Raw genomic sequence first — 15,458 nt, forward strand, 5'->3', positions numbered from 1 at the left:
CTCACCATACAGGCAAAAACATCTGAATTGGTTCAGCATAAAGTTGATCAAGATAGAAGCTCCTGACATATAGTATGAGTGAAATCAATTTTTTTCTTCTGGCGTAATACTCGATTGTCCACCACCCCGCCATCTGCCCCATTTCCTGGTGGTCCCAGATTAAGTCCACAATGATAGTTGCCGCCATCTCTAAAGCTCCCGATGATTATCCGATAAGACCAGCGCAATAGGGCAGTTAAGATCACCCCAACCAATAGTGTATCTGACCCTATAGTTTTATCGTAATACTGAAAACCCATCTAAACACAGAAAATCCCTGCAACAAAACAAATCTTGGAAAAAAATGAGTACGCAAAAGGAGAATCTATAGGACAATTGTTGTTGTGAGCCAATTGCCTAGGAGAGGCGGCTGCTCATCCAGATTTATACAGAAACAAGTGCACAAACCTAAAATAGATTGCAGAAGAGGGAATACACTTACTTATACGATCTGATTTTTGATTGCCAACGATTGAGTTCACCTGTGGATCGAACATTGTTTAATATGGTAGGTCGATCCTGTCTATTTAATGTACAACAGGTCAATCTCCCAAGCTTCAGTAAATTGCTAACCACGATTAATTAGAAATGCAGCATAAAATCCGAAAGCAGTAACAATTCGACCCAAGCGATAAATTGAGAATTAAAAGAAAACAGAAGGGTCCCGATATAGTATATTGAATCTATCAACACAAGGAGACAAAGAAACAACAATTCGATCAGCATTCTGTGCCTAGATTTTGGGCAAGACCACATCCCTTGGCATTTCCCCTTGTATTACTCAAAAATTTCTTTGATCCTACTGTCAACATTCGCAGAGAACAAGTCTTACGAGCGACAAAGACTTCATCACGTTGGGGCTTCCAAATGATATCATACAATAAAAAAAATGTACCTAACAACTGCAGACGTTGTAGCATGAAACTGAACATTAATGTGCGAAGAATATTACCAGCTACTTAGTATGCAGGGGATAAACTGTAAAATCTCAAGTGGATAGATGCAGACAAGATAGAAAGAGAGGTACTGAATCACATCAAAGCGAATGGAGCTGGCATGGATATAAGGATATCAGCTAAACACAAGAAATATCTACGACTGAAATGTGTTACGCCCAAACGAATAAAAAAAAATGAAAGAAAATAATAATAATAATAAAAAAAACATCGAATCTGATATACAAACAAGGGTTTAAAGCCAGAAATCAGAAATAAAGAAGAGATGAAAGCAGGAAATCAATAGCATCAACAGAAGATTAAGATCAAGAGATAATGAAAATAGAGGAAAAAAAATAACAAAACAAAGAAGATTACAAATAAAAAAAAATAGCATGAAACCAGATATGGGAATCAGAGATTCCGTCAATTTCGCATTGTTGTGGACCGATTTGCTATAAACAAATCGGTATCACAGGGGATGCTTGAATGAGTGAATCGGAGGAAATGCAAAGCAACTCTAAGAAACCAAAAGAAATCGATGAGAAGAAGGGATGTTCACGGCGAATCAATGGAGGATCCGGCTTTTGTAAGATTTTGAGACTGATCCCCTGATGTCCTTGGTACTCTGTGATTCTGCTAAGACTTCAGAGGGTTTTGATTACCATCGTTGGGGCCAGGAGCTCCTGTCATAGATTTAGATGGAGAGAAGGAGAGAAGAGCGTGGATGGGAAGCGGATGTCTACAGAGAAGAGGGGTGCGGTTCGAGAAGAAGAAGATGGAGGGGTAGAAGACGATGCCGTTTAGGGTTTCTTGAATCCCCTTTTAAGGAGGAACAGGGGAGGTTCGGGAGGAAATCCGTTGAGGATCAAGGGTAGAGGATGAAGATGGTTCGGAGATGGAGGGAGATCGAGAGAGGAAGATGAAGAAGCTTCGTGAAGAGGGTTGCCATGGGCGGGTTTGTGAATCCGAGCCGAGAAGGGGAGAGAGAGAGACGAGAGTGAGGCGGCGCTGTCCTCGCCATCTCCTTCCTTACGAAAGGTAAAAAGAAAAAACCCTAAAAAAAACCTATTTGCAAAAGGGGCCCCTTGTTATTTCGAAAATTTACAAAGAGGGGGCTCCCCCAAAAAGAAATTTTCACAAAAGTATTTTTCTAAAACGAGGTTTTTAGTAAAAACTCATTTGTTCTTCTCATAATTTTCCCAATTTTTTTTTTTTTTTTTTTGCGTTATCTTTCTATTTTTTTGTAATTTTAAGTAAAAATCCTAAGATTTGCGAGAAAACAAAGATTAAAACTAATTTTTTGTGTTTTTGCAAAAAAATATTTACAAAAAGGAATTTTTCTGAGAATTTAAAAGTGATTTTGAGAAAATTTCTTCAGAAATGGGTTTGGATCCGGTTTTTGAGGAAATACGGATTTAAAACACTGGATTCGGATCCTGAATTAATTTTGAATATATCAATATGAAATTTAATTCAGAAAATCTGAAGAATAACTGAAATTTGGTTTTGAAATCGCTTTGATTTTCTCAGAAGACGGGGTCAGGGGCAAAATGGTCATTTTGAAAATTTTTATAAAATTTGGGGTGTTCACAACCTCCTTCGGACATAACCGGTGCAGGACCCCATACATCTGAATGCAATAACTCAAAAGGCCAAGATGAAACAAAATTTCTTTCTTGAAAAGGTAATCTCTTCATTTTTTCCAAGATACATTCTTTACACTTGAATGTTTCAGAATTACAAAAGTTTTCTATATTTGGAAACAGATGAAGCTTGGATATGCTAGGATGAGCAAGTCTCCTGTGCCATATATTTAAGTTTATTTTCTGAACATTAAAACAAAAAGTATTTTTGGGAATTTCCAAAAAATCCATGTAGTGTAGGCTTCCTTCTCTATGGCCTTCCCCAATCAGCTTCTCTGACTGACGATCCTTCACTCGACAATCACGAGAAGAAAAGGAAACGTTATATCCACGGTCACATAGTTGAGAAACAGACAGGAGATTGAGATTTAATTTGAGAATATATCTAATTTGTGGAACATGAAATCCTTTTGAATTTTGAGAAACCTTTTCAAAATTCCCTATTGCTTCAATTTCTAGTGATGTTTCATCGGCAGTAAAACATTTGATCCTTTTGAGTTATGACATTCAGATAATATATCAATATTTGGAGTCATGTGGAAAGAAGCACCTGAATCAAGAAGCCATAGAGTTTTACCTGGATTGGAGGTGCTCACGGAGGAGGTTGCAACTCCCGTAGATGAAGATGCTCCTTTGAGTAGAGGTCCAAGTGCTTCCACCAATTGAGCGAGAGACATACTTCCAATGGAAGTTTCACTCGATTATTGTGGTAGTTCGACAGATGCTGCTTTCTTCTCATAGGGCCTTTTTAATTTTAAACAGTGAGTTTTCACATGTCCAGGTTCACGGCAATAGTAGCAAATGGTTTTTTTTTCTCAAAAATCATCATTTCCTCTTCCGTAGTTAGGTCTATAAGTCTTTATGAAGTTTCCAGGTTTCGAAACGGCTAGAATTAAGTCGTCATCGCTTTTAGCTATTCTACCTTTTAGTTTATTCTCTTCCATACTTAATTCCTTTATTGTATCTTCAATTGATGGTACTTTTTCACGATAAAGAAGAATAGACTTATTGGATTCAAATTCCGGTCTTAATCCACTAATAAACTGAAAGAAATGCTCCGCATTGATTTGGTTTTGGCAGAGTTCAATATCATGTGGACAATGCAACTTTGGTTCAAGAAGAACTAATTTTTCCCATAATTCCGACAAGCCATTATAATACTCTCTAATACTCTTGTCCCCTTGAACCATATTTCTTACTTTATTTTGAAGGTTACATACATGTGCAATATCTTTAAGAGAATACATTCTCTTAAGATAGTCTCATGCTTCATTTGCATGCTCAAATCAACACTTGAAATAAGCCAAGACATGATCTTGGCATGTCCCATACGCCATTCTTTCCACTTTTTCTCGTAAGTGGCTATGGCCTTAACTTTTTCTACCTCCGTAAGAGGTATTTCCCTTTCTCCTTCAACCTTTGTAAGGATTAGAGTAGGTTCCTCATCGGTTCCATCTACTAATCCCCATAAACCTTTCCCCCGATATAAGATGCTTCATGATTGAAGCCCATGTGATATAGTTGGAATCATTTAGTTTGATGGGCTTAATGGTGACATTATCATTGTCATCCATTTTACAATTTTTGGTGAAGTAGGTAAGAGTAGAAAGAGAAAAAAAAGTGGAAGGATACTCTACCACAAGAGTGAGTAAAAAAATACTTCTCCAAGCTTTTTACGCTTCCACACGATCACCCTTTCAAGAAAGATCACTTTCTTGCAAGAACACACTTCGAAAAAACTTGCTTCAACCAAGCTCTGATACCATGTAAGGAAATAGAACTTCAAAATCAACTCCGAAGACAAGCTCACAAAGGATCTCTTAATGAACACACGAGTTCATTCAATATACTCACAAGAACCACAAAAAATACTCAAAAGAGTATATACACCAAGAAGGAAAAGAGGATAAATATATCACTCATGTGGGGAAAACCCACTCCAAAAAGAATACATAATGCATGGGGTATGGCCCCATATTTATACATGAAAGAAGGGGCTAGAAAGAGCCGTTGGACCCTCCAACAGCTCTATTAGAGCCGTTGGAGAGTCCAACAGCTCTTACATGCTTTTGCTTTTTGACTTAGTCAAAAAGCAAAAGTCTAAAGGATGTCCAAAGTTATTTGCTTTTTGCTTTTTGACTTGGTCAAAAAGCATAAGCTTACACTAGTCCAAAAACCAAAAAAATAAAACTAACTAGTTGTCCTAATGTAACTAAACTAGAAAACAAATAAAAGATTACAAATGATAGGATATTTACATATGAGATTGTCTATGAGATTACAACTTTTAACACAATAGAGGGTGTTTCAATGGATGATTCAGAATGTGTTAATTCATTATTAGGGTTATTAAGTTTGCCTCATTATAAAGGTACCCTACAATGGACAGAAAATGACCTTATTCATAGCACAAATTGACAGAAAACAGGAATGGCAAAAGATAGAAATACCCTCCTAAATACTAAAAATGATGAATATAACCCTACTCTACATATATGCACGTGTACAATAGGAACTGAGACACACATTATACTTTCATAATACTCAATTAATCAGAGATAAAAGAGTTTAGTGAACTTGGAGTATTAGCTAAACATTGAAGACATTGGACAAGTGATCATCCGACTCCATCGTAATTTCTGTTTTTTGTTTTTATATTGTTGCACATGGCTACTTTATTTTCTCTTTCGACATCTCAATATATGTGGAGTGCTTTGAATAATTGACTTGAAGTCTATACATTTGTATTTGATTGTAATTACCTTAAAATCCTTTTGATATTTTCAGTATATGGATCATTCAGCCTTGCAGAAATGTTTACAGACAGAATAATCTCCTGGTATGTGTTTTACTGTAGCGTGTTTGTTACACCAGTTCCATTTTTCCTTTTGTTCAGTTTCTTATTCAAGCTAACTGTTTCGTGAATAAAGAAATCTACCTATGGAATAACTCATCTATTAAATTGGAAAATTGTTTGTTGGATATGAAAAAATGTGCTGTTTTTCTGGGATTAAATGTAACAGCTGGCTTTCTTGAGTCATACTATCCAAGTTGATATCTCACCTCTTTGCATCATTGCTGCAACTTTTCGTGAAATTATTTTAAAAGGTGCTTTTTAATAAAAATCGTTTATGCAAACCGTGCTTCAAATCTTAAAATTTCGGTTCACACTAGTAGTGAAGTTCGGGTCAAACACATGAAACATGTTTAAAAATACTTTTGTACCCCACACAAAACAATCTTTATTGCCTTAAATGAAAAATAAATAAAGCGTGCTACCCTTTGCGGAGTGCTCAAACAAAAATAAAAATAATTATTACAACCCAACTTAATCAAATGGCCTGTGGCCCAAAAAAAATAAAATAAAGAAAAGGGAAAAATCTGCAAGGCTCTCTTCTTTCACGATTTAGCTTCTTTTTTCTTCGCACAGGCACGACCCTCGTGATGGCAATCCCTTTGTTGCATGAATTCACCTGCAAAACACAACGAAAACACAAAAATGCCCACACGGTTTCTAAAATAACGAATGTTAGTCTATGCGAATATGAAAAATAATTAAAAACGATAAAAACTATTAGCAATAACTAATTGACTAACTATGTAAAGAAACAAAAGAATCTAAACTAACATGCAATGAAGTACTAAACGAACAAACTAAAAAAAGTAAAACAACCTAAATAGAAAGGGAATACTAACTAGCTAACACACACAGCCCAGATCTGATCTGTTAAAAAAATATTTTTCTGGCGCTCAAGACCTGGAACAGTAAGGGTTCGAAAAGATGATTTCAGATTTGGCTCGACAATCAGGGCACTGGGTCTGCTGACTGAATTCAGCTAGTCGATTAGATCTGGCCCGATTGGGCATTAACCAGGCTGATTCCTATGCACAAGTTTGGTCTCCGTGACAGACTCGGCCAGCAGGTCGATGTTTTTTTTTTTTAAAGTTTCGGCCAAATCCACTCTGCTGCCGCTGGCTGAATAGACCAGCACGTTCGTCTGGGCTCGATTTTGCCTGCTTTGACCAGATCAGACTTGGATTGACAGTATCCAATCAGATCTCCCAAAGAAGGCAGATTTGAAAAGAGTTTGTCAAATCCAAAGAATACTGTATCGAGTCTGTTGCAAGTCTGTTCTGCAGTGCCGATCTGATCTGCGTGATCAACACGATCACACGCCAAACATGTGGAGCTGTGTTGGACTGACCCAACCGCAGATTAGCCTGCTGTTTTAATAGCCGATTCTGTCCAGATTCGATTTGGATAGAATAGATGAACCAATAATGGGCAGATCAGAAAAAAAAAACTTTGTGATCAGATCAATGGGTTGTGCTGTGTCAGATCTGACGCAGATCTGATCAAGAACCTGATCTTGCTATTCCTTTTCAGTGCTAAAAACAATATAAAAAAAACTATGATGCTGAAATAAATTTTATGCTACACTACATGCGATGAAACTGCAGAAAATAAAAACTATGTTATATGCAATGCTAAGATACAATTTTATATACTCGATGAAATAAATAAAAATCTAAACTAAATCGTAAAAAGTAAAGAAACGAGGGAGAAGAAGCGTACCTAGCAGTCGCTTCTGACAGAGGGGTTGAGAAGAGAGGTGGTCTTTCTCCGAGCTTGCACGCGTACTCCGATGAACAGGAAAGGACGCCGGCGAGACATGGGGAAAAGGCAACGACGAAATAGAGGAAGGAGAGGAGAAGAGACAAGGGGAGAGCCGGCGATATATATATATATATATATATATATATATATATATATATATATATATATATATATATATATATATATATATATATATATATATATATATATATATATATAGAGAGAGAGAGAGAGAGAGAGAGAGAGAGAGGGAGAGAGAGAGAGGCTGGCTGGCGTGAATCTCTAGAGAAAGACACCCTCCTTCTCTAATGACTAATATTTATAATGATGGATTAGGTTTTGGGGTGTGTTTAAGAAAATTTGTAAAACACCCCCAAAACCTCAATAATTTTAAAAAGGTCTATAAAAAAACTAAAAACACGGTTAATAAAAGTTAGAATTCGCAAAAACACTCAAATTGGCTCACTTTAATCATTTTTCCTCTTTTTTGAAAAATAAGAAGTACCCTGACAAAAGTTGATAAACAAGGGTTATTAATCTCTTTTCGAAATTAATCATGCACATAAACATGTATATAATATGCATAAAATTGTGCATGATCAATCATAATGTAGGATATCCACCAGATGTCTCACAAAAACAAGTGTAGTTTTTTCACTGGTCTGATGCTGATTTCTTAGTAGTTTCTTATTGAATGTGCTGAACTCTCGCAGGTTTCCATTGTACTATCACATGAAGTTTGCATTTCTTGTTTGGCTTCAACTACCATCCATTGAAGTATGCCTTTCTCTCTCTGTGTGTGTGTGTGTGTGCGTGTGTGCATACATACATATAATATATATGTTATATATCCTTGTATTTCCCTTTATTTCCAAGCCACCATGTTCTTGCACATATTTAAGGTACTAATTTCCCAGCTCATGTTTTGTATTAATCTAAGTCATATATTCTGAACAGTGGAGTTGTCTCTTACATAGAATCAACAGGAAAACCATTGACTGAAGGAGGTGATGTGTACAGTTGGGGCAAAGACATGGGCATCTAAACCAAGAAAAGTTGAATAGGGAAAAGGTTATTTAAAAAAATGAAAAAGGAGAAAGTTATAAGTATATTTTGCAGCATTTATCAATGTTGTGAAATACATATTGTAACTCGATCGTAACTGCAAGAAATTGGTATCACAAATTTTCATGACATAATGACATTTGAAAAAATACATAATGGAAATTATGAATGTAGCTATATAATGCAGAAAATATACAACAGAATAAAGTAAACAAATACCGTCACATGAAGTTTTCATTTCTTGTTTGGCTTCAACTGCCATCTGTTGACCTCTCTCTCTCTCTCTCAATATTACATATTTATGTAATTGATGCAACTTTTGAGGTTGCATTTTTAGGCTTGTGGAATATTTTCATATTCTGGGATAGAAAGTTAATCTGGGTGCCGCATACAGTGCCAGCAGATCTACTTTTCTTTTTTAATTTTTTTGTCCACACTCATTTAAAATGTTTGCTGAGCAGGGTGCAAGGCATTTGTATATGAGGTATCTGCGTCCATTTCTACTGAAGCATCAAGCTAAACTCGACCAAGCAGTGGGTTTGATTTATGGTGAAATGGTAGGCTTCATGAGTAATATTTTGTGCATGGGTTTTTGTTGACAAATTATTTTTTGCTATATGGGCTCCATACTGTTCTACTCTTGTGCCAAATCTTTACATGAAATTACTAATTATTAGTGCGAAAGAATGCATTTTGTCCATCAATTACAGTTGATCCACTCAGGAATTTAGTTCTTTCAAGTAATCTCATTCTGCATGTCTGTGTGCATATCTTCACCTATAGGGTTTCGCATTCATCCTTTTCCAGTTGCCTTACTCTCTTCAGTTAGGATCTGGCTAGTTGGGATTAAGCTTTGTATTTATTGATTAATGAAGGTAAACCTAATGCAATTTTGTTTCCAGGACAAATTTGTCACTTCCCACCAAAAAGAATTCCAATTTCTAAGGGTCATGTTGCAGAGGTCTATATTTGCAGGTATCCATTGCGTTTCCATATTCTGGGTGACCTTTCTTAGTAGTTTCCATCTCAAAAACGAATGTTGTGGATATTTCTTGGACAGTGTACCAGACTGTGAAGGGTATTATTCAGCCGGTGCCCCCACGTCTCCCTGCTGCGACTGAGGGCGAAGGTTTGGATCATGATTAAGGTGTGTTTTTTGTCGATAGCAGGAAATAGATAAACTCGATCTTCTTATATAGTTCTCCATGTATATACACTTGACAGATTAATGAGAACGCCTAGGGCAGCTTCCATCTTTTCTTAGCGGTTTTACATTTTGTGTTGTGATTGGTTGTTTGCATTTGGTGTTCACACAATTGCTTGACAAAGTGGTTTCAATAGTGGAAAATGGTGCTGTGATCACACGTTTATGTTTTGAAATTCTAGCCTTCCGATGCCATGTTATCTTGTGTAGGGGTGTGATAGTACATGTGGCAGCTGCATCAACGGCTATCTATGATCACGCCATATCATTGATAAACTAGCACACACAGGAGAATAAAATCATTCCTCAATAATTTACATATAGATGCCTACCGTAATTAATTTACATTCGAGTGCCTAATATTTTGGAATTTTGAAATAGGGTCCTTACATTTGATTAAATACATTAGGAAAGTGCCTGAGTTACCGGCCAAATCTTGAATGGAAACTATTTGGCGAAAGGTGAAATTAGATTCTCCATTGCATTTTCTGGTTCATTGCATGTTTCGCGTTAGCTGCAATGTTGGACTAACTTTTATGTAAGGGAAAATGAAGACAGGGACTCCCAAGATGAATTCAAAACCCAGATATGATGAGAGAGAGAGAGAGAGAGACGTTCACTGCTAGAAGAGGACTATACGTACCAACGGGGGCTCCTCTTGTCTGGTAGGAGCAGCTAGTGCACGTCACCTTGTATTGGGACGTTGCAGGTTCAAAACCCAATGGTACAGTTGTATAGCTGGTAGGGGTCTGCCTAACCCCAGCTTGCCTTTCAAAAGAAAAGGAAAGAAGAGGACCGTACGAGGGAAAGAACGAGGGGTGGTCTCATGGTTTGGATACCGTAATGTTTGGTTGAAGAAAAGGAAAGGGAAGCACCTACAGTCCTACTCAAGGTATGTCATGAAAGGTTATGTGCTTTATCTTAGATTTTTGAAATGTTAGGTGGTCAAATAAAAATTTAGTATAACCTAGACGTCACTATGAAGATTACCCAAAAAGATTGCGCCACATTTTTTATTCTTAAATCCAAAAATGGTGCCTAAAGTTTTATGGAAATGACAAAAAACGTCCTTATGGTCATTTTTGGAAACAACACGCTTTTAGGCAGAGTTGTAATTCGAAGGATATTTTTGAAATTTCAAGGAAAAAGTAGGCGTGTGATTTGAAATTTTGTATTTGTCCAAACGTGAACCCGTCCAAACTAAGAGTAGAACTCAAAAACATGTAATATGAGAGAGAGAGAGAGTCTTAAACCTTTGACATATTAAACCATCTAAGGCCACCTTCATGGTCCTTGCCGAAAATCGGTTGGAGTGATTTAATTCATGAACCTTGTTCCAATCAGTTGTCCCATGGCTAACGTTGTTGTTTGTGTCAACTTCTTCGTTGAATTCTTCTAAGGTTTGGGCTTAATTTTCATCCTACAATTTTTGTGTTGGTATATACCAAGGAGTGTAGATAAGATAACGCAGCTCATGTCGGTACCAGACTATTGTTGTAGTCAACACCATCTTGAAGAAATCAACTCTTAGCACTTGCACTCCCCATTGTCACAAATACAGTTGATGCCAATAGTTGGATTGATTTTGGACTGTGTTTAATGTAAAAAAAAAACATCTATTTTACTGACAATGTCATGGGCAATCCAACATCAAATGGCTCAGCCAATTCTGGAGTCTATGATGATGTGATGAACTCGTGTACAGAAAAGCATTTTCATGCATAACTTCATGTCTGCCTCAAAGGGGTTTGGGGTAGTGGGATGGGACCTATATGCCAACTAAGCAGGTGATCTAGGTTCAAATTTCATGGCAGTCACCTCTTGCACAGGATAATGCGTGACGACTCCTTGGGGGCAAAGGATAAGCCCAAGGAGTTTTACGCTGTCAGGACAACAATTGTAAGTGCGGCAGGCAAAGCTGACACGGCTAGATCTCTGATCCTGGGGGTGGTTTCTCCGTGCAAATATATGAAAAAAATGCATAGCCATATATATGCCAAACAGTAACATGTTCACCACAAACTTGCACCTGTAAAAAGCTTACGTTGTTTTTATGAATTAGTTGTCAGCATGTGTTTAAGAAAATTTTACGATAAAATGACTGATTTATTAGCTATAAATGACACATTTACCAACTGAATCTTGAAAGTGCAAAACATCTTATAATGTGTTTTTATAAAATCATTAAAATGCAGGCTGGGAATAAGATTAATGCCTAAAACAAGCATGACATTTTGAAATTTGCTAAGGATATAAAATTGTGATGAATTTGTTAATGTTGGTCCTCATGTGAGTATAAACATTGGTATCCACAAACCGAACCAAACACATGCACCCAAAGCTCTTGAAAAACTTGATTACATGTCATGATCACATGATTCAAAGCTCTTTTCTTACCAAACAAACCATATAGATCACATCTACGGGGTCTGAGGTATAAAAAAATATATATCTAAAAAGTTAAAGGTAATTCCTACTCAACAGTTTTGTGCTTTCATTAGTATCAAATGTTTATCACATATAATGTGGGTTAATGTTTGCCACACTCGATTGCACCCACAATCGAGGTAGCAAAACCCATGTTTTCATTTTTTTGGTAAATCTAAGCTCATAAAAATAATCTACATTCTCTGTTAGTAGGAATTGTCTTTTCGATCATTGAAATTCAATGTACGTGCAGATATTTTAGGCGATGAAAAATCATTTGTTGCAAGCAGATAAAAAAAAAGGCAGTTTTTCATCGAAATAAAGAACACGATCGGTAGCTTGATTCCCACTAAACCAATCATGCTAAAAATGTTTACAGGATTAGATTGAGTCAAAATGACTTGAATCATGAGATCCCAATTAGGTCGTAGATTCAATTGACTGTCATCCTATATATATATAGAAAATAAATGTGTTTGCTTTATATTTATTTACTATCTATTTATCTGTTGTTTGCTATATGGTAGTACCGTAAAATCTAGTAAAAGCCGTTATCACTGGTTGGAGAGAGAGAGAGAGAGAGAGTCGCTGCTAGTATGCAGCTGAGTTGGTAACGGCCGTCAGTGTAATGCAATGTTGCTCCTAACATGTGATAACCGAAGCAGATCAGGTCATGCTGAAAATGAGCGTTTTTGTTCATGCGGACATCGTGGCCGTCTGTTTGCATTTTGGATGAATGCCACGTGGTTTTGTTGACTTTTGAGCTTTTTAAAATGCAAATCGGATGGCCACGATGTCAGCATGAGCAAAAACGCTCATTTTCAGCATGACCTGATCTGCTTCCTGTGATAGCCTCTCTCTCTCTCTCCGGGGAGTGATAAAAATTTGTATGACAGACGTCTTTCGATTTTGATGCTTGATCTCTCTCAATCCTTCCATCTCCTTCTTTTTCGCTCTCTTCTCCTGCCTTGTCAGGACCACATTTCTAGGGTTTCTGAAGCCAACCCACAAGGCCATAAACATTAAACCAACGTGGGATCTCCCTTTCTCTCTCTCCTAAACCATCCAAACTTAAACACCCAACTTCCCTTTTTCTTCTTTTCACTCTTCTCTGACCGCTCAGGAGGAAGGGAAAGAAAGAAAGAGAAGTTCCCTCACCCCCTCTGTCTCCGAGATCGGGAAATCGAAGCCATGAGCGGGCGGCGGGACACACCCTTGATGAGAGCCAACGGCCAGCCGATCCGAGGGTCGAGATTCGCCATAGCTATCGGGATCGGCATCCTCCTAGGATCGGTCTTTGCTTTCCTCTACCCCAATGGGTTCTTCCTTCGCTTCCCACAAGCAGAAGAACGTTTCCAGGTACCCATCTTCATACCCTAGAGAAAAAGTGGTGAAATTTCTTCCTCATTAAAAACTCTGCCTGCCCAAAAACGAATGGCGCTCAAAATCTTATGTTTCTGATGAGATTTGATGATACGTATTAGTAGTCTTCAGTGGTTGATTTTCTCTTCCCGTGTCCCGGAGATCCCTAGGGATATAGAAGAATTTCTTCCTCCAATTGGCATTTTTCCAATGTTGTTGTTTCTAGTCGATTTTATAGCCCTCATACGCAAAAATGGGATATGGTGCTTCCCCGAACGATCGTGGTGCCTTCCATCTTTGGCTTTTGAATTTTGGTTCCCTTTTGAACTTCAAATCCATATATATATCTCATTTTTTTTCTGTAGAGGATTTTTCCAAATACTTGTGGTAGATTCCATCATTTTTCTAGTATCTTTGGATGCTGGGAAGTATGCAAAAGTTATGCCTTTGCGACGCTTTATACGTTTGGTTAGTTGGGTGATTTGTGTCCCCAAAAGAAACTTCGATTTGTTGGAGATTTTGAGTCTAGAGATTGCACAGATGGAAGCAGAGATAAACGACCGGTTTCTTTGATTGGTTTATTAGGTCAATTCAACCAATTGTGCATCTCTTGAACGGATCAACATGTTGAGGTCTGAGCTGAATTCGTTGTCGGAGAAGAACGAGGAGTTGAAGAAGCAGATTAGGGAGTTGAACTTGAAGATTCAGTTGGAAGAAAGAGCAAAGGATCATGCAGAGAAGCAATTCCTTATGTTGGGGAAACAGCATAAAGCTGGGCCCTTTGGTACTGTTAAGAGTCTGAGGACAAATCCAACTGTTATTCCTGATCCGACCATCAATCCGAGATTGCAGAAGATACTCGAGAAGGTGGCTGTTAACAAAGAGCTCATAGTTGCCGTGGCAAATATCAATGTTAAGGACATGCTGGAGGTCTGGTTCAAGAGCATCCAGCGTGTGGGCATACCCAATTATCTAGTTGTAGCATTGGACGATGACACACACAGCTTTTGCAAAGCAGCGGATGTTCCAGTTTACAGAAGAAACCCAGATGAAGGTGTGGATTCTGTTGCTAAGCACGGCGACAACCATGCTATTTCGGGCTTGAAGTTCCGTGTTCTCAGGGAATTCTTGCAGATCGGGTATAGCGTCCTTCTCTCCGATGTCGATATTGTCTACTTGCGGAACCCCTTTGAACATCTGTACAGAGACTGCGATGTGGAGTCCATGACTGATGGTCACGACAACATGACAGCTTACGGGTATAATCACGTCTTTGATGAGCCTGCAATGGGTTGGGCTCGCTATGCTCATACGATGCGCATATGGGTTTACAACTCTGGCTTCTTTTATATCAGACCCACTATTCCATCGATTGAGTTGTTGGATCGCGTTGCACATAGACTTGCGAATGATCGTAATTTGTGGGATCAAGCAGTCTTTAACGAGGAGCTCTTCTTTCCTTCCCACCCTGGATATGATGGTCTTCATGCATCGAAGAGAACCATGGATTTCTATGAATTCTTGAATAGCAAAGTTTTGTTCAAGAGCGTAAGAAAAGATCCCAATTTGTCCAAGATAAAGCCGGTGACTGTTCACATCAATTATCATCCTGATAAGCTTCCTAGGATGAAGGCAGTTGTGGAATATTATGTGAATGGGAAGGAAGATGCTCTGAAGAACTTTCCTGATGGTTCTGACTGGTAACAACGTTACACAGCGTTGGCCTTATAAACATGAGCTCACTTGGAGTCCTTGGGTCGAGACAGAGATTGTGGAGAATGGCAGGTTCACTGGATATACTTTTTCGTGGTTACATGAAATGTATACTTTAGAGTGTTCTTTTATGATTGAGTTTCATAACTAGTTGCATTTTTTCCAAATAACATTAGTGCTGATGCATCATTTTCCACTGTTTCTTCCTTCCAACCTACTTCTCGCGGCCATACTGTTGTGTCAGTTCACTTGGATCAGGTTTGCATTACTTGGAATCCACTTACTGGGGCTTTTATCTTCATGATTTAGCCATCCTTGATCATGAGGCCTACATGATCACGTTCTCTCAAACCTAGTAACTTCAAAAACAACAAAAACCTAGTAACTTCAACCACCTTCAACCCAGAAGATACACATTGTTTTACATAGAGTTGAAAGTTCAACATGGG

General features: G+C 37.9%; 2 protein-coding genes across 2 annotated transcripts in view; both read left to right on the top strand.

Moving 5' to 3' along the window:
- HVA22K (HVA22-like protein K) overlaps positions 1-9,564 on the top strand; it is a 63,698-nt gene extending 54,134 nt beyond the window's left edge. The window contains exons 5-9 of the mRNA XM_090007879.1: positions 5,408-5,459; positions 7,952-8,015; positions 8,765-8,860; positions 9,206-9,278; positions 9,364-9,564. Coding sequence (XP_089864005.1) covers positions 5,408-5,459; positions 7,952-8,015; positions 8,765-8,860; positions 9,206-9,278; positions 9,364-9,449 — 371 coding nt within the window. The 3' untranslated portion in view covers positions 9,450-9,564. The remainder of the gene's footprint in view (positions 1-5,407; positions 5,460-7,951; positions 8,016-8,764; positions 8,861-9,205; positions 9,279-9,363) is intronic.
- Positions 9,565-12,738: 3,174 nt separating this feature from the next.
- On the top strand, positions 12,739-15,176 carry LOC149838963 (arabinosyltransferase RRA2-like). The gene is made up of 2 exons (XM_090006899.1): positions 12,739-13,293; positions 13,882-15,176. The coding sequence occupies exons 1-2, from the start codon at positions 13,126-13,128 to the stop codon at positions 14,998-15,000; spliced, it is 1,287 nt and encodes a 428-aa protein (XP_089863025.1). The 5' UTR covers positions 12,739-13,125; the 3' UTR covers positions 15,001-15,176.
- Positions 15,177-15,458: the final 282 nt, after the last annotated feature.

Source organism: Nuphar pumila, chromosome 5, assembly GCF_984573655.1.
Source record: "Nuphar pumila chromosome 5, dmNupPumi1.hap1.1, whole genome shotgun sequence".
Taxonomy (NCBI): Eukaryota; Viridiplantae; Streptophyta; class Magnoliopsida; order Nymphaeales; family Nymphaeaceae; genus Nuphar; species Nuphar pumila.

Excerpts from the sequence above, each read along its gene's own strand:
- LOC149838963 (XM_090006899.1), top strand. The coding sequence starts at position 13,126 with ATGAGCGGGCGGCGGGACACACCCTTGATGAGAGCCAACGGCCAGCCG. Across the intron at positions 13,294-13,881 it reads AAGCAGAAGAACGTTTCCAG|GTCAATTCAACCAATTGTGC; the intron begins GTACCCATCTTC and ends TTGGTTTATTAG.